We start from the raw sequence: 27,000 nt of genomic DNA on the forward strand, positions 1-27,000 counted from the left end.
CTGCCCCGTGCGGGGGCCTTGACGGCCACATCACCGTCTGCCAGGGGTGGGACCCCCAAAGCCCAGCCTGAGGCCTCGGCTCTGGAGAGCCGAGGTCCTCAGGCAGGAACCTGGCTCACTGAACACCCCCAACAGCCCCCCAAATTGTGAAGCTGACCTGCACGCAGATCCCTGGGGGGTGGAGTCCTGCCTGCGAGGCCTGCTCTGGGGGGCGGGGTGGGGTGCAGGCCCCATGGGCTGGCCCAATGGCAGGACGAGTGTCCCTCCTGGAGAGGCCAGGCCAGCACTGACCGTACCCCCCCCACCGCCGGAGGGGGAGCAGGCCCTGGTGGGGCTCCAAGCCGTCGGGACACCCCCCTGGGGTCCAGCCGCGGGACAGGCCGGCCCCAGAGGGACGCTGCGGCCAGGGCTGCGCCTCCACGGGCGCCTCGGGGCAAGAGACAGCCACGCCCGCCGTGTCCGGTTTTTATTTTCGGTGGCGGGACGCCCGGCGGCGAACATGATTGCAAATCTCGGTTGTGCAAAAGAGGATAGTGCTTAAGTACAAATGGAGACATGATCGTTCTGTTAAATAAATACCTAAACACGCGCGGCCCCGCGCCTGGACGCCGGCTGCCCCGCCGCGGCCGAGCCGGGGCCTCCCTCCCCCCCGAGCGGAGACGTGGAATCAGGTGCCGATGGTCGTGATCGCGATGAGCCGTCCCCGGAGCCGCGGGCGGGCCGGGGCGAGGCGACTGGACGCTGGCCGGGGCCCGGCCGGCTACAGCACCTTCTTGAGCTCGTCGTACAGGACCAGCACGAAGGCGCCGCCCATGCCGCGCAGCACGTTGGACCAGGCGCCCTTGAAGAAGGCCTTGCCCCCCTCGTCCTTGAGGATCTTGCGCCAGCAGTCCAGGGTGCCGGTGTACATGATGTCAGCTGCGGGGAGAGCGCCCCTAGCAGCCTCCTCCGGACAGGGCCGAGGGGCCGCCCGGGGGACGTGGGGAACGCGCAGCCCTGGACGCCCTCCCGGGAGACGCGGGCTCCACCCTGTGCCCAGAGGCAGGGAGGCGGGACCCGGCCTTAGAGGTGACAGGTGCCACGCCGGGGGCTGGCAGAGGCGGGAAAGGGTCACCCGCCCAGCTACGGGCCCCCCCTGGGCAGCAGTGCCCCCCACCCCGGAGCTGAGCCCCCACTCACCTCCCTTTCGGCCCGACTGCATCATCATCCGTCGCCGCACGGTGTCGAAGGGGTAGGACACCACGCCGGCCACGGCCGTCACGGACTGAGCGATCATCCAGCTGACCACGATGTGCGTGTTCTTGGGGTCTGGGAGCATGCCTGCGGGCGGGCGTCACGTGAGGCCCAGCGCCCCAAACCCGGCCAACCCAACCCCTCCACATCTCCCGTCCACAGCGACCTGCACGGGCCAAATGCAGGGGCCACCTGGAGCCGAGGACAGCAGGCGTGGACGGGCCTTAGGGTGTGGACACTGCTCGGGCTGGGAGGACTCCACGAACCCTGGGCCCTGACCCGTGGGGTGGCCTGCTTTGGGCACCCAACCATCACCCCAAGTGCACAATGGACCCCAAGCCCTCGTCTGTGCCACCACGAGCAGGGCCCGTTCCACGGGCGCCCCCACCCGCCCCGCCCCAGCTGCCCACGCACCCTTGGCCGTGTCGTAGACGCCGAAGTAGGCGGCCCGGTAGATGATGATGCCCTGCACGGACACGCTGAAGCCCTGGTACAGCCCGCGGATGCCGTCCGACTTGCTGATCTTCACCAGGCAGTCGCCCAGGCCCTTGAACTCCCGCTCGGTGCCCGACTTGCCCACGTCGGCCGCCAGCCGGGTGCGGGCGAAATCCAGGGGGTACACGAAGCAGAGGGAGGTGGCGCCGGCCGCGCCGCCCGAGGCCAGGTTGCCCGCGAAGTACCTCCAGAACTGGGTGTGCTTGTCCACGCCGCCCAGGAAGACCTGCTTGTACTTATCCTTGAAGGCGAAGTTGAGCGCTTGGGTGGGGAAGTAGCGGATGACGTTGGCCAGGTTGCCCCGCCAGAAGGACAGCACGCCCTGCTCCTTGGGGATGCGCACGATGCAGTCCACGATGCCCTTGTACTGCTTGTCGGCCGCGATCTGCTTGCTGGCGTGTTGCACCTGCGGGGGCGCGGGCGTCAGGCCGGGACACACGTGCCCACCCCGGGCACCCCCTGGGGGGCCGCCCCCCAGCTCTGGACAGCAGGCAGAGCGGCCCGGCCTGCACCGGGAGCTGGGACGGAGCCTGGCAGAGGCTCCAGCTCGGAAACGGGGGCGCCCCACTCCACGGTGCCACGCGACGGGGACTCGGGGACCTCATGGAGGGCCACCCTGGCCCGCGCCAATGTGCTTTGGACCTTCATGTGCCTCCTTTTTGCTACCCTGGGGCGCAAGCTCTGGGGCATCACGCTGACCCGGGCTGGGTGGGCCCTGGGGGAGTCTCATGGACACCTGTCACCTGCGCCGCGCCCGTGCGCCCCCATTCTACACAAAGGCTCCCCAAGGAGAGTCTGCTGGTCTCTGCGCGCGGAGCGGCCTGCCGCGCGCTGCAACTATGTTACAGGAGCGCGCTCTATCTGGGTCCCGGGCGTTTGTGCCCGTTTCCAGGGCGTTTAAGCCCGTTTTCCGGGCGTTTGTGCCCGTTTCCCGGGCGTTTCTGGCCGTTTCCAGCCCGTCCAGGCGCACGCTCAGAGGGTGCAGCGTCCCGGAAAGGCGCGGCGAGGTCGCCCCGGGCGCCCAAGGTGACCGCGCACCCGGCGCGGGGGTCCGTCCACGCGGGCGCCCCGCGCGCATGCGCGCCCTCTCCCCCGCCCCCCGCGCACGTGACGGCCGGCCCCGCCCCCGGAAGCCGGCGGCGCGCGGACAAAGCGGCGCGGCCTCGCACTTCCGGCGGCGCCGCGCGCGGGCACGAGACCCCCCCGCGCGCGCCCGCGCCCCCCCCACCTGCAGCAGCAGCTTGACCCGCTCGATGGGGGCCACGGCCGTCTTGGAGATGGCGGCGGCGATGCCGCCCGCCAGGAAGTCCTTGGCGAAGGAGACGGCCTGGTCCGTCATGCTGGCAGCGCGGCGCGGAGCGAGAGCCGGACGGAGGCGCCGCTGGCCGAGCCCTGCGCGCCGGGAGGCTCCGAAAGGACGGGCGGGTCCGCGCGCAGCCGCTAAGGCGCCGACGCCCCGCCCCCGCCCCCGCCCGGCGCGCCCATTGGCCGCCGCCGCCCGCGCCCCGCCCCCGCCCGCCGCGCGCCCCGCCCCCGCCCGCGCCCGGCGCGCCCATTGGCCGCGCGCTCGCCCGCGCCCCGCCCCCGCCCGCCGCCGCGCCGCGCGGGCCGCCGGGAGCCGCGCCGCGCCCATTGGCCGCCCGCCGCCGGGCCCCGCCCCGCGCCGCCGCCCGCCGCGCCCATTGGCCGCCCGCCGCCGGGCCCCGCCCCCCGGCCCCGCCCCGCCGGCCGCGCCCCGGGGCCTGCCGGGAGCCCGGCCCCGCCCATGCGCCTTGCGGGCCGGGGGCTCGCAGGCCGCCGTGACCTTGTGAAGGTCACGGGGGGCCCGGGGCGCGCGGGCTCAGCCGTCGGCCGCCTTCCCGGCCCGCAGCGGCCCCGGAGACCCCACGGCCGGCGGCGACCCCCGGGGTCGCCCCGCAAATGCCACGACCCCCGGCCGCGTGCCCGGGGTCGCCCAGGCCGGGCCGGGCCCCCCGGCTGCAGGGACGTCCCCCAGCCCGGCTGCGACCCCCAGGGCCCCCCGATCCCCGGCACCGACCCCCAGGATCCCCCGATCCCCGGCTGCGACCCCCAAACTTGACTGCAGGTCCCCGAGTCCACGCTGTGCCCCCAGATTCCCCCCGATCTCCGGCCGCGACCCCCAGCCTGGGATGCAGGCCGCGAGTCCGCGCTGCGCCCCCAGATTCCCCCCGATCCCCGGCCGCGACCCCCACGCTGGGCTGCAGGGCCCCGATTCCGCGCTGCGCCCCCAGAATCCTGGATTCCTAGCCGCGACCCCCGGGTTCACCCCAAGACACACCCCCCCGACCGCATCCCCCACCCGGGCTCGTCGCCTGCGAGGAGCGCGCCCAGTGGGGCGCCCCCTGTTCTGGGGACACGTGGCTCGATCCCCACCCCCGCCCATCGCGACCCCTCACGGCCGCCCCGACCCCTCCCGTGTGCGCCTGCGGGGGGCTCCACCCGGCTCGGAGCCCCCAGACCCGCGTCCTCCCGCGCCCAGCTCTTGGGGGCTCGCGTGCCAGCCGCCCCCACTTCTGTTCCGGGGCTGGGGCGCGTGGCAGCCGCGGCACCCCCAGGCTCAGCGCACGGAGAAACTCTTGGGGTTTTGAAAAGTGACGTTTTTATTGAACTGCAGCAAGTCGGCTCCTCGGGGCATTTGCACAAATTTGCACAAATTTGCACAAATTTGCACAAATTTGCACAAATTTGCAGCTCCTGTGAGCTGCCCCCCAAGGTCAAGGAGCCGCCTCGGCGGCCACAGTGGCCGCCCAGAGCCAAGCCTCAAGCCCCTCTTGGCCCCTCCTTTGTCTTCCCTGCAGCAGGTAAAGTCCGCAGGCTTAGGGCAGTGCCCGGTGTCCTTGGGGACTCCTTCCTGGGCGCTGTCCTGACCTCCCCTGGGGCAGGGGCGGGGCTGATGCCCTCCTGCTGCCCGGGCTGTGGGTCTGGGACTGTCCTTTGACAGCTTTGGGGGTGGGGGGGCTTGGGGGTGCTGGCACGTCCCCAGGCCTCACGGGGACAGCAGCAGTGTCCATGGGAGCCGGCGTTGAGGGCCAGGCAGCCAGGGAGTCCTCTGGGGGTTGGGCTGAGACTCGGAGGTGCGAATACCTGGACCAGCCCAAGGAGCCTGGAGGGGCCCTGCAGGGGGTGGCCACCGCCCTGTGCTCAGACATGTCAGCTAAAGCTGTCCCTGCAGGATCCAGCTGGTGGGGCCGGGAAGGCAGCGGCCTGGAAGCAGGACATTCCTCTCGCCCTGTGGGGCTGGTGACCTTCAAGTGACCCGTTCCCATTCCCCAGGCAGAGGGGGCCCCTCTGGGATGGAGAGTGGCCCCTCTGTCAGCGCTTCTAGGCCTCCAAGATTCCCCGGTTGCCTGGGCCTGGTACCTATTGTGTAGGGAGATGCTTCTGGAATGAATGAGTGAGTGGATGAGCGAGAGAATGAATGAATGAGTGAGTGAGCAGATGAATAGTAAGTAAATGGGCGGATGGATGAATAACTGAAGGAGTGGGCGGATGCGGGAGGGGAATAAACGATTGAGCTGGCCAGTGAGTGGATGAATGAATGAATGAATGAATGAAGAGTTGAAAACCTGAGGGAAGGAATAAATCAGTGAAGTGACAGAGCAGGGGATTAATAAGGGAGTATACGAGTGAATGAATAAATGAATGAGTAGCTGAATCAATGAGTGAGTGGCTGAGTGAATGAATGAATGAATGAATGAATGAAGCAGTGAGTGCGTGAGAGAGTTGATGCTGGAAGGGATGGTTGACTGAGTTGAGTGAATGGATGAGAGAATTAATGAGCTGGTGGGTGAATGAATGAATGAGTAGTTGAGTGAGTGAGTGGCTAAGTGAGGGGAATAAATGAATCGATGTGTGAATGAATGAATGACAGGTTGGCTGAGTGAGGGGAATGAGTCAGTGGGTTGAGACAATGAGTGAAGTAATGAGTGGGTGAGTTGACCCATGAATGAATGAATGAACGGTTGAAAACCTGAGGGAAGGAATAAATCAGTGAGGTGACAGAGCAGGGGATTAATAAGGGAGTATGTGAGTGAATGAATAAATGAATGAGTAGTTGAATCAATGAGTGGCTGAGTGAATGAATGAATGAAGCGGTGAGTGCGTGAGAGAGTTGATGCGGGAAGGGATGGTTGACTTAATGAGTGAGTTGAGTGAATGGCTGAGAGAATTAATGAGCTGGTGGGTGAATGAATGAATGAGTTGTTGAGTGACTGAGTGAGTGGCTAAGTCAGGGGAATGAATGAATGGATGTGTGAATGAATGAATGACAGGTTGGCTGAGTGAGGGGAATGAGTCAGTGGGTTGAGACAATGAGTGAAGTAATGAGTGGGTGAGTTGACGCATGAATGAATGAATGAATGGCTGAATAAATGAATGAGTGGTGAGGGGAGTAAATGAATCCAAGTGTGAGTGAAGGAGTGGATGAGTGAGTTGAGTGTGAATGAATGAATGAGTGGTTGAATAACTGCCTGAGGGGAATAAATGGGTGTGTGAATTAATGAATGACTGAGTGAGGAATGAGTGAGTGGGTCAGCGAATGAATGATTGAATAACTGAGTGAGTCGATGAGGGGAATAAATGAATCGATGCATGAATGAAGGAGTGGATGAGTGAGCTGAGTGTGAATGAATGAATGAGAGGTTTGGATGAGTGAGTTGAGTGTGAATGAAAGAATGAGAGGTTGAGTAACTAGGTGGATGCGGGGAATAAATCGATGTGTGAATGAATGAATGAGTGTGAATGAATGAATGAGTGGGTGAGTTGAGTGAGTGAATGAGAGAGTAACTGGAGGAGGGGACTCATCGATGGGAATGGATGAAGGTCTGAGTGGGGAATAAACGAGGGGGTAAGGGAATGAATGAATGGTTGAACAACTGAATGGATGGACGAATAAATGAATCGATGAATGAATGAATGAGTTACTGAGCGAGGGCGATAAATGAATGCGTGCGTGAGTAGACGAGTTGATGTGTGAATGAATGAATGGTTGAATAATCGAGTGAGTGCAGGTGGGGAGTCAATCCCTCAATGTGTGGATGAATGAATGAATGCATGAGGGGAATTCATGAGCGATCGGGTGGGTGATGAATGGAGGGGAATTAGTGATCAGGTGGGTGAATGAATGAATGAATGCATGAGGGGAATTAATGAGTGACCTGGTGGGTGACTGAATGAATGAGGGGAATTAATGATTGAGCTGGTGGATGGCTCAATGAATGCATGAGGGGAATTCATGAGTGATCGGGTGGGTGTTGAACGGAGAGGAATTAATGATCAGGCGGGTGATTGAATGAATGAATGAATGAATGCATGAGGGAAATTAGTGACTGAGGTGGTGGGTGATGAATGGAGGGGAATTAATGATCAGGCGGGTGATCGAATGAATGAATGAATGAGAATTAATGAGTAACCTGGTGGATGAATAAATGAATGAGAGGAATTAAGGATCAGGCGGGTGATTGAATGAATGAATGATCGAATGAATGAATGAGAATTAATGACTGACCTGGTGGATGAATGAATGAATGCATGAGGGGAATTCATGAGGGATCAGGGGGGTGTATAAATGAATGAAGAGAATTAATGATCAGGCGGGTGATTGAATGAATGAATGAATGAAGAGAATTAATGATTGACCTGGCGGATGAATGAATGAATGCATGAGGGGAATTCATGAGCGATCGGGTGGGTGATGACTGGAGGGGAATTAGTGATCAGGTGGGTGAATGAATGAATGAATGCATGAGGGGAATTAATGATCGAGCTGGTGGGTGATGACTGGAGGGGAATTAATGATCAGGCGGGTGATTGAATGAATGAATGAGGGGAATTAATGAGTGACCTGGTGGGTGATGTACAGAGGGCAATTAATGATCAGGCAGGTGATTAAATGAATGAATGAATGAATGATCAGGTGGGTGATTGAACCAATGAATGATTGAATGAATGAATGAGGAGAATTAATGAGTGACCTGCTGGATGAATGAATGAGGGGAATTAATGACTGAGCTGGAAGGTGGATGAATGAATGAGGAGAATTCATGAGTAACCGGGTGGGTGGGTGATGGAGGGGAATTAATGATCAGTGGGTGAATGAATGAATGAGAATTAATGAGTAACCTGGTGGATGAATAAATGAATGAGAGGAATTAATGATCAGGCGGGTGATTGAATGTATGAATGATCGAATGAATGAGGAGAATTAATGACTGACCTGGTGGATGAATGAATGAATGCATGAGGGGAATTAGTGACTGAGGTGGTGGGTGATGAACGGAGGGGAATTAATGATCAGGTGGGTGATTGAATGAATGAATGAATGAAGAGAATTAATGACTGACCTGGTGGATGAATGAATGAATGCATGAGGGGAATTAATGAGCGATCGGGTGGGTGATGTACGGAGGGCAATTAATGATCAGGCAGGTGATTGAATGAATGAATGAATGATCAGGTGGGTGATTGAACGAATGAATGAGGAGAATTAATGATTGACCTGCTGGATGAATGAATGAATGAATGCATGAGGGGAATTCATGAGCGATCGGGTGGGTGATGACTGGAGGGGAATTAAGGATCAGGCGGTGATTGATTGAATGAATGATTGATTGAATGAATGAATGAATGACTGGGCTGGGAATGAATGAATGAGTGACGCACGGACGCCAGCGCGTTCACTCCCGTTGCTGCCCCGCGGCCACGTCCTGGGACGCCACGTCCTTGGACAGCTGGGCCGAGGGCGCACGGCGGGGGGGTTTGGGGGGGCCGCGCCCCTGTTCCCAGGAAGTGTCCAGGGGGAGGCACGGCCACACCCGCGAGCCCAGGACACCGTGTCCTCGGCCGGGGCGGCCGTGCGCCTGCGCGGGGGTGGGGCAGGGGTGCGGGCGGGTGGGGCGGAGGCTGCGTCCGCGGGGACCCCCGGACGCCCGGCCCTGCCCCAGGATCTCGCCGCGGGGGCCCCGCCTGGCCTGCACCCCAAAGCTCGCAGGCAGCAGCGGGTGTCTTGGAGACTGGGGGTTCCAGCTGGTGCCTGCGAGCGAGAGGGAGCGAGCAAGGCGCGCTGGGCGTTTGGGGGCGCGGCTGTGCGCTCGCCTGCGTGCCGGGGCCCCGCGGAGGAGGCGCCCCGAGGCCGAGAGGGCCCCCCAACCCCACCATCAGGCGCCCTCGGCCGCGGCGGGCAGTTCCAGGTCGCGGGGGCGCGCGCGCCCCAGGGGGGCAGCCCCTCCCGCCGGGGCCTGAAGGTGACTCCCCGGGGGACGCGCGCGGTGTCGGGTGTCCCGGGACCAGGAGGCTGCGGGCTCCCCGCTCCGGGCCCCCCCACCCGCCACCCCGTTCCGTCCCGTGTTTGCTGCGACTCCTCGGGCAGGCAGAGGGCGAGAGTCTGTCGTCCGGCGTCCTCTCCCCGCGGGGCGCCCCAGGGCATGAGGCGAGTGCACTTTCCCTCTCGCAACCCCCCCCACCCGTGCGCGGGGCCCATGCCGGGAGCGGCCCCCAGGGGTGCAGAACGAGCAGCGCTGGGGTTCCTGCTGCCACCACCCCGCGGCCCAGGGCTGGCCCTGTGCCAGGATCACAGCGCGCACCCCCTCTCCGTGTCCCCCAGCCCTTTCTCTGCGGAGCAGCGGCTGACAGATCAGGGTCACAGTTCCCAGCCCGCCTTGGGGCGCTCAGAGGGGGGCGCTGGGCAGAGCGCACAGCTCTCCCTGTGCGCCCCATGAGCCGGGGCAGGGCCTGCGCGCACCCCCCCCAGGCCCCTCCTCTGCCCGCCTCCCCTGCGGACTCTTGCGACTTCAGGGCCTTGAGGGACAAAGTGGGGGGTGCTTGGGTGGGCGCGCGGACCCAGCTTGTCCTGCGTGGCCAGCGCTGTGCTGGGACACAAACACCCAGGACACACACGCGGGTCCCTGGTCACGCGAGTTCCAGTGTCCACAGCGGCCCAGAGGGAGCGGCCCTGGGCCCGGGCACTGCCTGCCCCTCCGATTTCCCCGGGGACCCCAGCTGCCTTGGGGCGCTCTTTCTTTCCCTGAGCTACACAGACGGGGGAGCAGCCACATGGGCCGGGACTGAACACGCACCATCTGCCCTGGGCACCGCCGCCGGAGAGGAAGCCAGTGCCCTGGACACCCCACTCCTGACCTGGGGACCGGGTCACACCCCTGAGCGGGTCCTCACCAGCCCCCTCCGCGCCCAGGGGCCCAGGTCACACCCGCGCGGCCCAGCAGTGGGCAGCCGCTGTCCTCCAGGCAGGCGGGGAGCAGGGGCGCAGGGGTACGGAGGGGCGGCCTAGGCCTGGCAATTTGGCGAGTGAGGACGCAGGTGTCCGGGGCCAGGAAGGTCCACCCCGGGCAGCCCCTGCCTGCCTGTGAAAGCTGCGGCTATGGGGAGTTGTGCCCTCGCCGGAGGGCGCCGCTGACCCGGCGCAGGGTCCTCTCCAGACGCGCCCTGTCGGCTCTGCGCGCGCCCTCCGCCCTGGGCCCCGACGCCGGTACTCTGCGAGCTTCTCCTTTGTTTAATGCGCGCCCCCAGGTCCCCCGAGTGCGCTCCGTCGCGCGGGGCCGGCGGGCGTCACGCGGAGGCTCGGATGCCCAGGAGCACGTCCAGGAGGCCCCCCGCGGAAGCCGTGCGCACGTCCCCGAAGCCGTGCGCCCTTAGCAGGCGCTCCAGCTCCGCCCGCGGGCGCGCCCCGCCCCGCGCCTGCAGCAGCACGTCCAGGGTCCGCAGCCTCGCCGCGCGCTGCTCGGTGTCCAGCGCCGTCTCCACCAGCAGGAGGCCCGCGCCTGCGCGACAGGAGGGTGTGGGCGCCCCGCGGTGCCGCGGGGTCCCCCAGGGGCTGGACAGATCAGGGGCCGGACAGGAGGGAGGAAAAGGCACAGACGGAGCTGGTGGAAGGGACGGGCAGGACTCGGGGAGAGAGATGGGGCAGGGGAGCCCGGGCTCGGCGCGCGGGTGTGAGGGTGCCCCTTCCTCTCCCCTGGGGGCGGCGGGGTCTCACCTGGGGGGCAGCGGCCCGCGACGCGGCTCAGCAGCTGGTGCGCGCGCTCGTCCGGCCACTGCTGCAGGACCCCGCTGAGGACATACAGGTCGGCCTCGGGGAGGTCGTCTTGGAAGAAGTCCCCTGGTTCGGGGGGAGACGCACTGGGTGCCTCGGGGCCCTGGGACGGGCGCCCGAGTCTCTGGGAGACCCGACAGGCTGCTGAGGGCCTACGCGTGCCCCCCAAACAGACTCGAGCCCTAGCTGGGCCCTGGGGTTCACGCTGGGGAGCTGCGTCCCCAGAAGGCCTCAGGCGGGCTCCGCGGCTGTCCGGGGCTGCTGCTTCAGTGCGCCCCTGTGGGTGCAGGGTCCCCCCGGCGCACTGACGCAGAAGCAGGGTCCTCTCCGGACACCCCGCCCTTCCGCCCCCTCCCGCGCCGGCCCCCGCCTTGGTGCGGAGAAGCTCACGGCGCGCAGCTGCTGTGCCGCCCTCCGGGACGCGCGTACCTGGCACGAAGCGCACGCGCCCGGCCGGGCCGCCGCTGGGCTGAAAGCGCGGGGCCTCTTGCACCACCTCGGGGAGGTCGAGCACCGTCACCTGCAGCCGCGGGTACGCGCGGGCCAGCGCGTGGGCCAGGGCGCCCGTGCCGCCTGCGGAGACAAACGCCGCTGAGCCCGCGTCTCCCCACCTGGCGCCCGCCGGCCGGGCCTGGGCCTCCCCAGTGCACCCCCGAGCTGTCCGCGGCGGGGCCTGGGCGCAGCCCCTCACGGGGGGCCACGTTCCCTGTGCTCTCTGCTTTGGGGTGCAGACGCGATGGCTGGTGCCACGCAGCCACCTTGCGCCCCGAGGAGGGAGGGTGGGCGCAGGGCGCAGGACCTGACGCGCGCGAGCTGGCGGCTCAGAGGCGCCCTGGGGCTCCCTCTTGGAGACGCCTGCGCCTCTCTGCACTGTGCCGGGTGAGGACCGGGCCCGGGTGCCGCGGGGAGGACCAGGCGGGCGCCTGGGGGGCAGGCGGGACAGGAAAGGCCGGGTTCCGGGGCCACGCCCGGTGGGGGGCGCGCACCTCCCAGGTCGCAGGCCGAGGTGAAGCGGGACAGGTCGAAGGCCGTGGCCACCTGGGGCGCGGTCAGCTGGGCGAGGCTGTGCATGGCCTGCAGGAAGCGCAGCTGCGTCTCCGGGCTGCGTTGGGAGGGGTCCTGCAAGACACGGGGGTCAGGGGACGCAGGCCCTGCCCAGCACGGGGCCGCCAGCAGGGCCGCTGGGGCCCGGATGAGGTGGGTGGGGCGGAAGAGGGGTGGGCGCAGCGCAGGAAGGGGCTGGGCAGAGCGCAGAACGGGATGGGGGGCGCAGGAGAGGCTGGGGGGCGCAGGAGAGGGTGGGCGGAGCGCAGGAGAGGGTGGGGGGCGCAGGAGAGGGTGGAGGGCACAGGAGAGGGTGGGCGGAGCGCAGGAGGGGGTGGGCGGAGCGCAGGAGGGCGTGAACAGAGCGCAGGAGAGGGTGGACAGAGCGCAGGAGGGCGTGGACAGAGTGCAGGAGAGGGTGGACAGGGCACAGGAGAGGGTGGACAGAGCGCAGGTGAGGGTGGACAGAGCGCAGGAGAGGGTAGGCAGAGCGCAGGTGAGGGTGGACAGAGCGCAGGAGGGCGTGGACAGAGCGCAGGAGAGGGTGGACAGGGCGCAGGAGAGGGTGGACAGAGCGCAGGAGAGGGTGGGCAGAGCGCAGGTGAGGGTGGACAGAGCGCAGGAGGGCGTGGACAGAGCGCAGGAGAGGGTGGACAGGGCGCAGGAGAGGGTGGACAGAGCGCAGGAGAGGGTGGACAGAGCGCAGGAGGGCGTGGACAGAGCGCAGGAGAGGGTGGACAGGGCACAGGAGAGGGTGGACAGAGCGCAGGTGAGGGTGGACAGAGCGCAGGAGGGCGTGGGCGGGGCGCAGGAGAGGGCGGGGCGCAGGAGAGGGTGGACAGAGCTCAGGAGAGGGTGGGCAGAGCACAGGTGAGGGTGGACAGAGCGCAGGAGGGCGTGGACAGAGCGCAGGAGAGGGTGGACAGGGCGCAGGAGAGGGTGGACAGAGCGCAGGAGAGGGTGGACAGCGCAGGAGGGCATGGACAGAGCGCAGGAGAGGGTGGACAGGGCGCAGGTGAGGGTGGACAGAGCGCAGGAGGGCGTGGACAGAGCGCAGGAGAGGGTGGACAGAGCGCAGGAGGGCGTGGGCGGGGCGCAGGAGAGGGTGGACAGAGCGCAGGAGAGGGTGGACAGGGCGCAGGAGAGGGTGGGCAGAGCGCAGGTGAGGGTGGGCAGAGCGCAGGTGAGGGTGGACAGAGCGCAGGAGGGCGTGGGAGGGGCGCAGGAGAGGGCGGGGCGCAGGAGAGGGTGAACAGAGCGCAGGAGAGGGTGGACAGAGCGCAGGAGGGCGTGGGCGGGGCGCAGGAGAGGGCGGGGCGCAGGAGAGGGTGGACAGAGCGCAGGTGAGGGTGGACAGCGCAGGAGGGCGTGGACAGAGCACAGGAGAGGGTGGACAGGGCGCAGGAGAGGGTGGACAGAGCACTGGAGAGGGTGGAGAGAGCGCAGGAGGGCGTGGGCGGGGCGCAGGAGAGGGCGGGGCGCAGGAGAGGGTGGACAGAGCGCAGGAGAGGGTGGACAGGGCGCAGGTGGGGGTGGACGGAGCGCAGGTGAGGGTGGGCGGAGCGCAGGAAGGAGTAGCGGGCGCTGGAGGGGGTAAGGGAGCGCCGGAGAGGGTGGGGGGCGCAGGTGAGGGTGGAGGACGCAGGAGAGGGGTCGATCCCAGGAGGGGCCGGGGCGTCAGGGAGTGACCGGGCCGCAGCTGTCCCCGGAGCTCGGCCGCCAACGCCCACCTGGAACGGGCCGTCCCCCGGGTCCTGGCAGGCGCCCTGGCGCACGGTCGCCTCCAGGTGCGTGAAGAGGGCCCAGTCGTGCGCGTCGCGGTGCAGGACGAGGCTGTGCAGGGAGCGCTCGGCGTCCGACACCAGGTAGAGGCGGGCGGGGGCCGCGTTGCTGTAGCCTGCGGGGACGCGCATCGGTGACCACAGCGTGCCGGGGCCCCCGAATGGCCGTAGGGTTCGCGCACGCTGCGACACCCCGCTCCTGCCTCAAGCACAAGAGAGAGAGCACCGCGCGGGGGCGGGGGGGCCTGGTCCAATCAGTCGAAGGACACAGACGTGAACGGGGTCGCTCTGAGGAGAAGGGATCCTGCACCGGCCACTAAGAGCCCACTTCGCGGGCGAGGGTGGGCCGCGTCTAATCAGTGGAAGGTGGTGGCTGTGAACGGGGTTCCTCAGAAAAGGACGTCTGCACAGACCCCCTAAAAGAGCAGCTCTCTGGTGAGGGTGGGCCTGGTCTAATCAGTGGAAGGTCACAGACATGAGCGGGGTTTCTCAGCAAAAGAAGGAATTCTGACCCAGCCTCTAAGAGAGCACCTCGCCGGGGAGGGTGGGCCGCGTCTCACCAGTGGAAGGTCACAGACGTGACCGTGGGTTTCTGGGGAAAGGAAGGAATCCTGACACAGCCCCTAAGAGACGGCCTTTCTGGTGGGGGTGGGCCGCGTCTAATCAGGTGACGGTTGTAGCTGTGAAGTGGGTGTTTCAGAGAAGGGATTCTGACCCGCCCACTAGGAGAGCGCCTCGCTGGAATGGTGGGCCTGGTCTAATCAGGTGAAGGTCACACATGTGAATGGGGTTTCTCAGACAAGGAAGGGATTCTGCACCAGCCACTGAGCACCTCGCTGGTGAGGGTGGGCCTGGTCTAATCAGGTGAAGGTCATACATGTGAATGGGGTTTCTCAGAGAAGGAACTCTGACCCAACCTCTAAGAGAGCACCTGGCTGGTGAGGGTGGGCCGCGTCTAATCAGGTGAAGGTTGTAGCTGTGAAGTGGGTGTTTCAGAGAAGGGATTCTGACCCGCCCACTAGGAGAGCGCCTCGCTGGAATGGTGGGCCTGGTCTAATCAGGTGAAGGCCATACATGGGAATGGGGCTTCTCAGTGAAGGAAGGGATTCTGCACCAGCCACTAAGCACCTTGCTGGTGAGGGTGGGCCTGGTCTAATCAGGTGAAGGTCACAGATGTGAATGGGGTTTCTCAGAGAAAGGAAAGGATTCTGCGTCAATCCCTAAGAGAGCACCTTGCTGGTGACGGTGAGGTGAGGATGGGCCTGGTCTAATCAGTTGAAGGACATAGAAATGAACAGGGTTTCTCAGAAAAGGAAGGGATTCTGACCCAACCTCTAAGAGACAGGGTGGGCTGCGTCTAATCAGTTGAAGGACACCCATGGGAACAGGGTTTCTCCCAAAAGGAATTCTGCACAGACCCCCTAAAAGAGTGCCTCGCTGGTGAGGGTGGGCCTGGTCTAATCAGGTGAAGGCCATCCATGTGAATGGGGTTTTTCAGAGAAAGGAAAGGATTTTGCACCAATCCCTAAGAGAGCACCTTGCTGGTGAGGGTGGGCCTCATCTAATCAGTTAAAGGTTGCAGATGTGAATGGGGGTTTCTCAGAGAAGGAGGGAACTCTGACCCAACCCGTAAGGACCTCGCTGGTGAGGGTGGGCCACGGCGCATCAGTTGAAGGTCATCCATGTGAATGGGGTTTCTCAGAGAAGGAGATCTGACCCAACCTCTAAGGGAGCAATTGCCGGTGAGGGTGGGCCGTGTCTGATCAGTTGAAGGACACAGCCATGAATGTGGGTTTCTCGAGAAGGAAGGAATTCTGATTGATGCCTAAGCACCTTGCTGGTGAGGGTGGGCCTGGTCTAATCAGTTGAAGGTCATCCATGTGAATGGGGTTTCTCAGAGAAGGAGATCTGACCCAACCTCTAAGGGAGCACCTTGCTGGTGAGGGTGGGCCGTGTCTGATCCGTTGAAGGACACAGCCGGGAATGTGGGTTTCTCAGCAAAGGCAGGAATTCTGACCCAGCCCCGAAGAGACAGACTTGCTGGAGTGGGTGGGCCGACTCTAAACAGTTGACAGTCATAGATGTGAAGTGGGTTTCTCGAGAAGGAAGGAATTCTGATTCACGCCTAAGCACCTTGCTGGTGAGGGTGGGCCTGGTCTAATCAGTTGAAGGTCATAGAAATGAACGGGGTTTCTCAGAAAAGGAAGGGATTCTGACCCAACCCCTAAGACAGGGTGGGCTGCGTCTAGTCAGTTGAAGGACATCCATGGGAACAGGGTTTCTCCCAAAAGGAATTCTGCACAGACTCCCTGAAAGAGCGCCTCGCTGGTGAGGGTGGGCCTGGTCTAATCAGCTGAAGGTCATATATGTGAATGGGGTTTCTCAGAGTAGGAATTCTGACCCAATCTCTAGAGAGCACCTCGCTGGTGAGGGTGGGCCGCATCTAATCAGTTGAAAGTCGTAGCTGTGAAGTGGGTTTCTCAGAGAAAGAATTCTGATTGATGTCTAAGCGCCTTGCTGGTGAGGGTGGGCCTGGTCTAATCAGGTGAAGCCCATACATGTGAACGGGGTTTCTCAGAGCAGGAAGGGATTCTGCAACACACCTAAAAGACCAGTTCGTGGGTGAGGGTGGGCCTGGTCTAATCAGTTGAAGGTCATAGAAATGAATGGGGTTTAGGGTGGGCTGTGTCTAATCGGTTGAAGGACATCCATGGGAACAAGGTTTCTCCCAAAAGGAATTCTTCGCAGACCCCCTAAAAGAGCGCCTCGCTGGCGAGGGTGGGCCTGGTCTAATCAGGTGAAAGTCGTAGCTGCGAAGTGAGTTTCTCAGAGAAGAAAGGAATCCTGCTTCAATCTCTAAGCCCCTCACTGGCGAGGGTGGGCCTGGTCTAATCAGCTGAAGGTCACAGACATGAATGGGGTTTCTCAGAGGAAGAAGGGATTCTCGCTGCACCATCCCCTAGGAGAGCACCTTGCTGGTGAGGGTGGGCCGTGTCTAATCAGTTGACGGCTGTACATCGGAGCAGGAATTCTACACAGACCCTCTAAAAAAGCACCTTGCTGGTCCAATCAGGTGAAGGGTGGGCCTGGTCTAGTCAGGTGAAGGTCATACATGTAAATGGGGTTTCTCAGAGTAGGAATTTGGGGCCACGTTCCTGTCTACACAGCTGTCATCTGCGATCTACACTGGCCTACACCCTTCCATCTCATCTTCTACCGCCCTCTGCGTCTCGTATGTAAGGACAGACGCCTTCCGAGGACAGAGGGATGGCTCGCGCCTCCCTTGGCGGGGGGCATACCTGCTCTCGGGGGCTTCCATCTGCACCCCTGCCCGGGAACGCCCACCACTTACCCCTCTCTGTCTTCTCCAGCACCCCCAGGGCCACACAGGCGTCCAGCAGCCGCTCGGTCCCGCCCAAGGAGGCGTCGATTTTGCCGGCGATGGCCCCAGCCTTGAGGGGGGCTTCGTCCCTTAGTAAGTCAAACACCTTCATCCTGCAGGCCGTGAACAGGGCCTGCCAGGGAGAGCAACACCCCAGGGTTATTACATGACCCGGGGAGACCCGCTACTCCCCCAGACTCTGGAGGTGGAAGGACCTCGGGTGGAGCCGTGCCTGTCCTCAGCCCCCGCTGGATCGGACACTGGCCGACGGGGCACTGCTGTGCAGGGCTTGTGGGACAGGTGGGGGCATGGATGGATACAGCCCACGGGGACAGGTAGGTAGAGAGATGGACACATGAAGGACCAGAGAAGGCAGAATGATGCATGGATGGACAGACAGAGGGGCAGATGGGGCAGGTAAGTCCATGGGTGCATTGGCAGGGAGGTAAGCAGAACGGGAGGGAGGTAAGGACATGGAGGTAGATGGAGAGACAGGTGACATGGACAGGTAGGGAGGGATGGAAGATACACATGGCAGATGACTGGCAGGTGGGTAAGTAGGCAGACGGACAGGTGGCAGACCAATGGAGAGCAGGGAGGGAGATACAAGGATATGTAAATGGAAAGATGGTAGGTGGGTACATAGATGGATAGTCAGGATGGATGATGGATGGATGACGGATGGATGATGGATGGATGTTAGATGGGTGATGGATGGATGATGGATGATGAATGGATGATGATGGATGATGGAGGATGACGGATGATGGTGGATGACGAATGGATGATGATGAGTGATGGATGGATGATGATGGATGATGATGGATGGATGATGGATGGACGATGATGGATGATGATGGATGGATGATGATGGATGATGGATGGATGACGATGGATGACAGTGGATGGATCATGGACAGAGGATGGATGGATAATGGACAGATGATGGATGGATGATGATGGACAATGATGGATGATGATGGATGGATGATGATGGATGGATGATGGATGGATGGATGATGGGTGGATGATGGATGGATGATGATGGATGATGGATGGACGATGATGGATGATGGATGGACGATGATGGATGATGATGGATGGATGATGGATGGATGGATGATGGATGGATGATGATGGATGATGGATGGATGATGATGATGGATGGATGATGATGGATGATGGATGGACGATGATGGATGATGGATGGATGATGATGGATGACGGTGGATGGATCATGGACAGAGGATGGATGGATGATAGACAGATGATGGACAGATGATGATGGATGATGGATGGATGATGATGGATGATGATGGATGATGGATGGATGATGATGGATGATGATGGATGATGATGGATGGATGATGATGGATGACGGATGGATGGATGATGGATGGATGATGATGGATGACGGTGGATGGATCATGGACAGCGGATGGATGGATGATGGTGGATGATGGACTGATATGAGAATCCCCATCCCTGCCTTCAGCACCTTGGAAACAGGATCCCTTCAGGGGTGACACGTGAGGCCCCGAGAGGCCGTGGCCCAGGTCAGGGCCCCGCACCCAGGACCGCGTCCTCACAGGGGACACATGAGGAGACGTAGACACGGAGGAGGAGCCCCGGGCACCCGGAGTTAGATGGGGACTCGGCCCCACCCAGACCCGCCTGGGGCCCTGGAGCTGGGGGCGGCAGGAAGGGGTCCCCTGGAGCCTGGGGGGCGCAGCCCTGGGGTGGGCCCCTGGGCTCAGGCCTGGACAAGCGGGGGCTCCCGGGGTTTAGGGCCAGCTGCCCAGCCGCCGAGTCCCCCCTTCGGGTACCTTGGAGGCCTTGAAGCCGTCGATGAGCTCCAGCAGGTCCTTCGGGTGGACGCCCGGGCTCTCCGGCGCCCCGTTGCAGTCTGCGTCCTGTGCCCCCGCTCCGTCCAGGCCGCCGACCCCCTCGCTGGGCGCAGGGGCAGAGCCGCCGCCCGCGGGGCCGTCGGGCAGGTAGAGCCGGGCCAGCTGCTTGCAGAAGCGGTTGAGCGGGAAGCCCACGACATTGAGGAAGTCGCCGCGCACGGCCTCCACCAACATGCCGCCCAGCGCCTGGATGCCGTAGCCGCCCGCCTTGTCCCTGCGCGGGAGACCGGGGCGCTGGGCGGGGCCTCACACGCGGCCAGGTGGGGCTCGTGCCGCCGAGGCCCAGCGCGGGGTGACCCCAGGCCCGCCCCACATCCTGCGGTGTCGCCACACGATGACCACCTTGGCCTTCCCGGGGTCCAGAGCAGGGAGGACCTGGGCCTGCACGTCCAGCCTCCCGCCGGGGAGACTCTCCTGGCGGCAGCCTCAGCAGAAATACTGGGCACCCCGGGGGGTTCGGGAGCAGGAAGGGCCCTCCCGGAGCCTGGTGGGTGGGGTGCGTGGCCCCAGGACGGCCAGGGGTGACCACACACCTCCGTCCTCTGCCCCCTGCGGCTGGGACCGGCCACCCCCACTCACATGGGCTCCCCGCTGTCGATGTACTCCCACAGCAGCGCCTCGGACAGCTTGGAGAAGCACACCCGGGTCTCCTCAAAGAAGGAGGACACCTCCGTGTCCAGCTGGCCGTCTGCAAGGGCAGAGCCGCTGAGGTCCCCCCGGCTGCAGGCCAGCAGGCTCCTGCCGCTGCCGCCCACACTGGCGTCAGGCTGGAGAGCCTGCCAGGGTCTCCCAGGGACAGCGATCGCGCCACAGCGACAGGGACTGGCCAGGACGGGGACCAGGGCAGGGCGGACGTACCTCTGCTGGAGCAGTGGACGATGGCCACGCCCGTGAACACGCTGTGCTCCTTGCCGCTCAGCCTGCGGAGACACAGCCCCCGGCGTGGCCCCTGGTGTCCGGCTGTCCACCCAGAGGGAGACCCCGGCTGGGCAAGGGGTGTGTCCACTCCAGGGGCCGGGACCGGGGGGGAGGCTCCGGCCCGCTGGCCCTCAGCACTCACCAGCTCGAGGCCCCCCCCAGCGCCCACCTGGACAGCATCCTGTAAGCGTCCTGCTTGTCCACCGGCTTCTCCAGGATCAGCCCGTCCACCGTCTGCAGGGGACACAGGGCACAGAGGGTCATCTCTGGGGGGATGGCCGTGAGACCTGACCTTTATGCTCCACAAATCGCAGGTGGCTCTGCAGCCAGCACCCCACTCCCGTCCCTCACCGCCTCAGAAAACCCTGCCAACGTCCATCCGCCCGGCCCAGTGCCAAGTGTCCACTCCCTGTCCCTGTGGACCGGCTGGTTCTGGACATTCCCTACTGAGGACTGGACACCGTGTGTGCTTGGCTCCCGGAACATCGTGTTCTCAAGGTCATTCACGGGGCTGGGAATGTCAGAGCCTCCCTGTTCCTGGCCGAGTAATATTCCCCGGGCGCGTGGATGGGCCCCATCCGTGTGCCCATCGTTTTCCCGTGGACTCTCGGGCTGTGTGCACTTCGCGGTGAGGCTTTCCTGGCGTGAGCTGGCGTGTGCAAGGCTTTCTGGGGACACCTGCCTTCAACACTTTTGGGGGGTGCACCCCAGGAGTAATGCATTGATTCTGCTGGGGCGGCCATTAAGAAAATCCCAGACTGGGACTCACATCCCAGAAGGGTCTCCCCGCCCTGGGCTGAGGTCCAGGCCTGGGTGGGGCAGGCGGCCCCTCCTGGATGTGGCCCATCCTCTCCCCTGGCCCCCCAGGGACACCTGTCTGTCCTCACCTGCTCTTCCTAGTGGCCCGTCCTGTGGTCAGGACCCCCCCAGGACCCCTCACTGTTCCTCGAACTATTTACAGACCTGGCTCCAAGCATCCTCGGGTGCTAGGAAATTTGGGGGACGCAGCTGAGCCCCCGATAGTGGACGCACAGCCGGGCTGGCCGCAGTTAACCTCCACGTCGGAGCAAGCGGATTGAGAGCCAAGGGCCCCAGGGGCTGGATACACCCCGGCGGTGCCACCCGCAGGTCAGGGGGTGCAGATGGGCTCCCCAATGTGGCTTGTCTGAGTGCCGCCCCCCACCCGGGGGAGCCTGTGTGCAAACAGGGACGTGTGCAAACTTCGGACGAAGTGTCTGGGGTGGGTGTGCGCCGGTCCATGCACGCTCGGGGGAGGCCCGGACGCCAGGGCCCCGCTCCGGCCGCTCCGTGTCCCTCACCCGGGCAGGGACGCGCGAGGCCCTGGACACTCACCACGATGGTGTCGGCGCCGATGACCACGTCCGGGGTCCGCAGGTCTTTCTGCAAGAGACACAGACTCTCGTTCAGGTGGGAGGGCCCTGGAGTCTGCACGTCTTTGTGTCAAGATGGGGGACCCCGAGACATCTGCAGACCCAGAGGGGCCCTGGGGTTCACGCTAACACCCCTGCAGACGCACCTGAGCCCACCTGCAAGCTGGGCTCGGCCGGAGAAGCACAGCCCCTTGGGGTGCATGTCCACTGGGGCTGGGGGTGACAGGTCAGGACGCAAATCCCCACCCCCAAATCATGCAGTTCAGGCCGGCGACTCTGACCCTCTCTGAGGGACTTGGGGCGTCACATAAATTGACGAGGAAGATGCAGACGCTTGTCTGAAATCTGGGTGCAAAAGTGAACGTCGGGGGCATTTAAAGAGCAAACTTGGGGCGTCCCTGGGGGCGCCAGGGGGTGAGTCTGAGCACGATGACGCTATTGGCAGCCTCTGCTGCACGGGTTCCATCCCCGGCCGGCCAGGGAGCTACCCGCGGGGCGCAGCAGACCCCTCCTGACTCCCCGCTGCTCCCCTCAGCCGTGGATTTCAGGGGATGCACCTGTCCTGCTCCCCACTCTGCCTCTGGGGAGTCCTCTCACCCCCCGCGCCTCTGGCCTGCGCCCCAGCTCTTACATGCATCGATAAATAAATCTTACAAAAGGGGCGAGTATGTCTGTCAAACGCCGTGTGCTACAGCGGCGTGACGCCCGGCAGGCCGCTCACGCCGTGTCATGGGCGCGACGTGGCGGGCCTGTCGAGGGCGACGCGTGTAGGGGCTGTAAGGACGAAACCATGATGACACGAGGACGACATACAGGCCCGATTCCTCATCCAGCGAGAGCATCACGACGGCCACACCCGAGCTACCCGGGGAGACGGACGACGGGTCAGCCACGGTCACGCGCCACCACGCGTGAGCACGTCAGTCATGGCCGGGGCTGGCGCGGGGACCCGCACTGACAGCCACACCGCGTGGGTCTCCGTCGCAGGAGACGGTCACGTCAGCCGTCATAGTCTGACGCGTAGCAGCCGTCACCACAGAGTCCCACGCCAGACGTGACGGGACGTGCGATGCTGTGTGGTGGTGTGTGGTGGTGTGTGATGGTGTGCGATGGTGTGTGATGGTGTGCGATGGTGTGTGACGACGTGACACGCAGCAACAGCTTGAGAGTCACGTGAACGATAAGGGTCTGTTAAGGGTCACACAGTAATCGCAGGTCAGCTGCGCCCATTTTACGGCATCATGTATGTGTCATGCATGTCTGTTACATAGCAACGGGCAGGACTAGGTCAGCCGTGCTCATGCTCCATCATACATGACAGGGACGTTAACTACCACGGTCATGTGGTCACAGGCGACAGGCCAGCTACGTTAACGACACACCCCGCATCACACTAACATGCTATGCCACACATTAACACACACCACGTGTGTGGTTGCATAACGTACACAACATGCGCATGATTCCATCACGCGTACACGTGACTGTCTCACAGCCAAAGGGCCGCATTCGTGACCAGGGTCTGTTACGTGGTCACGCGCGGCAACAGCTCAGCTCCGTGAATCGTCCATCCTCCGTGATAGTGACACTAGTTGTAAGTCCGTCACGACGCCACACGCAGTGCCACGCGGGCCACGTCGGTCCCCCTCGGGGCTGAGTGTTCGTCACGCCCGCCTGTTCGCTGGTCACGGGAAAGGTCACCCGCCCACACGCCGCCGCTGTGGCCAGCAAGTCCCTCCCGCGGCCACACGCAGGGACGGCTGGGCGCCCCGTCTTCCCGCGTGAAGCTGTCACGGGGGGACACTCCGGCCTCGAGGTTACGCGCAGGGACAGACCCTGCCGGGCTGCGTTGCCCAGGTTGTGTCCCTGCGTCCCCCGCGCACCTCTGGCCAGTCCCTGGGCACCGCTGGTCTGTTCCTGCAGACTCCTGGCCAGTCCCTGTGCACCCCTGTCCCGTCCCGTGCACCCCGGCCAGTCCCTGTGCACCCCTGTCCCGTCCCGTGCACCCCTGGCTAGTCCCTGTGCACCCCCGTCCTGTCCCGTGCACCCCTGGCCAGTCCCTGTGCACCCCCGTCCTGTCCCGTGCACCCCTGGCCAGTCCCTGTGCACCCCCGTCCTGTCCCATGCACCCCTGGCCAGTCGCTGTGCACCCCCGTCCTGTCCCATGCACCCCTGGCCAGTCGCTGTGCACCCCTGTCCTGTCCCATGCACCCCTGGCCAGTCCCATGCACCCCTGTCCTGTCCTGTTGCACCCCTGGCCAGTCCCTGTGCACCCCCGTCCTGTCCCGTGCACCCCTGGCCAGTCCCTGTGCAGCCCCGTCCTGTCCCGTGCACCCCTGGCCAGTCCCTGTGCAGCCCCGTCCTGTCCCGTGCACCCCTGGCCAGTCCCTGTGCAGCCCCGTCCTGTCCCGTGCACCCCTGGCCAGTCCCTGTGCAGCCCCGTCCTGTCCCGTGCACCCCTGGCCAGTCCCATGCACCCCTGTCCTGTCCTGTTGCACCCCTGGCCAGTCCCTGTGCACCCCTGTCCTGTCCCTGCGCATCTCCGGCCCAGCCTGTGCACCCCCGGGCAGTCCCCGCACACCCAGGCCCGGTCTTCCGCCTGCGGGGGGCAGCCCAGCTGGGGGCCAGGCTGCGTCCCCCGTCCGCGGCGCGCGGCCCTACCTGGTGCATGCGCGCGGCCACCTCCAGCGCCTTCTGCCGCGCGGTCTCCATGGCGTAGGCGTCGGGGCTGCGGAAGGAGGCCTTGCTGAGCCTTTCCTTGAACCTGGACGGCACCACCTCGAACCTGAGGCCCTGCGAGTGCACGAGAGGGGTCCTGAGGCTCGCGGGGAGACCGGTCCAGGGGAGGCGGAGGGCGGGCCACGGGCGTGGGCTGAGGGGGCGCCCCCACCGGCTGGGGCACCTGCGGGACTGTGCTGTAGGGGGGCTGCGGGCCCCGCTCTGGGTGGGGCTGGGGGCAGAGCGCACAGACCTGGGGGCTGGGGAGTCAGGGCTGGGGTGGTGGGGCCTGCGCAGAGGGATCTGGGGAGCCAGGGATTAGGGGGACTGGGGGCAGCGCTTGGGGTGGCTGGGGATGGGGGAGGGGTCCAGATATAGGGTAGCTGGGGTCAGGAGGCAGGGATTGTGGGGGCTGGGTGGCCGGGGATTAGGGGGGCTGGGAGTGTGGATTAGGGGGGCTGGGAACTAGGGTGCAGGGACTGGAGGCAGAATTAGGGTGGCTGGGAGCTGGGGGGAGGGGGCCTGGACTGGGGGTGCTGGGGAGCCAGGGATTAGGGGGACTGGGGCAGGGCTTGGGGTGGCTGGGGATGGGAGGAGGGAGGGCCAGATATTAGGGTAGCTGGGGGCTGGGGGCAGGAGGCAGCAATTGTAGGGGCTGGGTGACCAGGGATTAGGGGGGCTGGGGACTAGGGCGCAGGGACTGGAGGCAGGATTAGGGTGGTTGGGAGCTGGGGGGACGGGGCCTGGAACTGGGGGTGCTGGGGACTGGGGGGCTGTGGGCTGGGGCCTGGAGGCAGGGATTGGGAAGCTGAGAATTAGGGGGCTGGAGACGGGGGGCCTGGAGATGTGGGGCCTGGAGACTGGGGGGCTGGGGGTTCGGGGCCTGGAGGCAGGGATTGAGAAGCTGAGAATTAGGGGGCTGGAGACGGGGGGCCTGGAAACTGGGGGGCTGGGGATGATGGGGCTGGAGGCAGGGATTGGGAAGCTGAGAATTAGGGGGCTGGAGACGGGGGGCCTGGAGCCCGGGGGCCTGGGGGTTAGGGGGCTGGACACGGGGATTGGGAAGCTGAGAATTAGGGAGCCGGAGACGGGGGGCCTGGAGATGGGGGCCTGGAGACTGGGGGGCTGGGGGTGAGGGGGCTGGAGGCAGGGACTGGGAAGCTGAGAATTAGGGGGCTGGAGACGGGGGGCCTGGAAACTGGGGGGCTGGGGATGAGGGGGCTGGAGGCAGGGATTGGGAAGCTGAGAATTAGGGGGCTGGAGACGGGGGGCCTGGAGCCCGGGGGCCTGGGGGTTAGGGGGCTGGACACGGGGATTGGGAAGCTGAGAATTAGGGAGCCGGAGACGGGGGGCCTGGAGATGGGGGCCTGGAGACTGGGGGGCTGGGGGTGAGGGGGCTGGAGGCAGGGACTGGGAAGCTGAGAATTAGGGGGCTGGAGACGGGGGGCCTGGAAACTGGGGGGCTGGGGATGAGGGGGCTGGAGGCAGGGATTGGGAAGCTGAGAATTAGGGGGCTGGAGACAGGGGGCCTCGAGACTGGGGGGCTGGGGATGAGGGGCCTGGAGGCAGGGATTGAGAAGCTGGGAATTAGGGGGCTGGAGACGGGGGGGCCTGGAGACTGGGGGGCTGGGGGTTAGGGGCCTGGAGGCAAGGATTAGGAAGCTGAGAATTAGGGGGCTGGAGACGGGGGCCCTGGAGATGTGGGGCCTGGAGACTGGGGGGCTGGGGGTGAGGGGGCTGGAGGCAGGGATTGAGAAGCTGAGAATTAGGGGGCTGGAGACGGGGGGCCTGGAGACTGGGGGGCTGGGGGTGAGGGGCCTGGAGGCAAGGATTGGGAAGCTGAGAATTAGGGAGCCGGAGACGGGGGGCCTGGAGATGTGGGGCCTGGAGACTGGGGGGCTGGGGATGAAGGGCCTGGAGGCAAGGATTGGGAAGCTGAGAATTAGGGGGCTGGAGACGGGGGGCCTGGATATGGGGCCCTGGAGACTGGGGGGCTGGGGGTTAGGGGGCTGGAGGCAGGGATTGGGAAGCTGAGAATTAGGGGGCTGGAGACGGGGGGCCTGGAGACTGGGGGGCTGGGGGTTCGGGGCCTGGAGGCAGGGATTGGGAAGCTGAGAATTAGGGGGCTGGAGACGGGGGGCCTGGAGACTGGGGGGCTGGGGCTGAGGGGGCTGCACGCGGGGATTGGGGGGCAGGACACCAGGGCAGGCATGTGGAGGGGGCTGGGGGGCAGCCAGCCAGGCCAGCCGTGCACCTGCGGGACCCACAGAGGGGCCAGCAGGGCGGCATCGATCGGGCCGGGCCGTGGACACTGGTCAAGGGTCAAAGGGTCCGGGAGCCGGGCCGGGCCCAGGTGGTGACCCGGGGGAAGGCTGTGCCCCGAGGGTCAGAGGTGACCGGCGCGGGCCAGGGCGGGGGCTCCAGAGTCCAGGGGACAGGTGGCCGTGACGCAGGCCGCCTCGCAGTGGACACTGTCCCCCCATCTCTGGACGCCCACCCAGGGGGGCCCCCCAGACCCCCAGGGCCAGCTGCCTCCACCCTGGTCCTGACACGTGGCCCCGGGGGCAGATCGGGGGGCGCAGGGGTCGCTCGGGGCCCCCATTAGCTCGCCGGGGGGCACCCGGGTCCCTGCGCTGCCCACTGACCCCTGCAGGGCCGGGGGCGCTGGGCCCTGTTCGCAGCCCCCAGACCCGCGGCCGGTGGCGGGACGCGGTCAGCAGCTGACCCCCGGGCTCCCGCGCCCAGGCACCAGGCCGGGGGCCCCGAGGCCCGTCTGTCGGCCCGGGGTGACCGGCCCCCCCAAACCCCCCCCCGCCCCGAGCAGCCGGGGGGCTCACCGCATTGCTGAGGATCTCCCGGCGGCGCGGGGAGGCGCTGGCCAGCACCACGCGCTTGCCCTGCAGCTTGCGGAGCACCGGGCTCAGCACCATGGCGCCCCCCGCGCCCGCGCCCGCGGCCGGACCCCACCGCGCTGGACCCGCCGGCAGCGGCTGCTGCGCCCGCGCACAAGCCCCGCGCCCGGCCCCGCCCCGCCGCGCCCGGCCCCGCCCCGGCCCCGCCCCGG

The 27,000-nt window shown here is 64.8% G+C and overlaps 2 protein-coding genes across 2 annotated transcripts; both read right to left on the reverse strand.

Moving 5' to 3' along the window:
* Window positions 1-337: 337 nt before the first annotated feature.
* SLC25A6 (solute carrier family 25 member 6) lies at window positions 338-3,112 on the reverse strand. The gene is made up of 4 exons (XM_084258207.1): window positions 2,957-3,112; window positions 1,648-2,134; window positions 1,180-1,320; window positions 338-918 (listed from the first exon to the last, which is right to left on the reverse strand). The coding sequence occupies exons 1-4, from the start codon at window positions 3,065-3,067 to the stop codon at window positions 761-763; spliced, it is 897 nt and encodes a 298-aa protein (XP_084114333.1). The 5' UTR covers window positions 3,068-3,112; the 3' UTR covers window positions 338-760.
* Window positions 3,113-10,311: 7,199 nt separating this feature from the next.
* ASMTL (acetylserotonin O-methyltransferase like) lies at window positions 10,312-26,866 on the reverse strand (the record flags this gene model as incomplete). The annotated part of the gene is made up of 13 exons (XM_084258165.1): window positions 10,312-10,523; window positions 10,739-10,861; window positions 11,225-11,368; window positions 11,782-11,914; window positions 13,570-13,736; window positions 16,973-17,135; window positions 18,829-19,123; window positions 19,489-19,597; window positions 19,768-19,829; window positions 19,997-20,061; window positions 21,181-21,228; window positions 23,880-24,011; window positions 26,774-26,866. 13 exons carry the CDS (start codon window positions 26,864-26,866, stop codon window positions 10,312-10,314), a joined length of 1,746 nt encoding a protein of 581 aa, XP_084114291.1.
* Between the last annotated feature and the right edge of the window lie 134 nt (window positions 26,867-27,000).

This window comes from Talpa europaea (genome assembly GCF_964194135.1).
Source record: "Talpa europaea genome assembly, chromosome: X".
Lineage (NCBI taxonomy): Eukaryota > Metazoa > Chordata > Mammalia > Eulipotyphla > Talpidae > Talpa > Talpa europaea.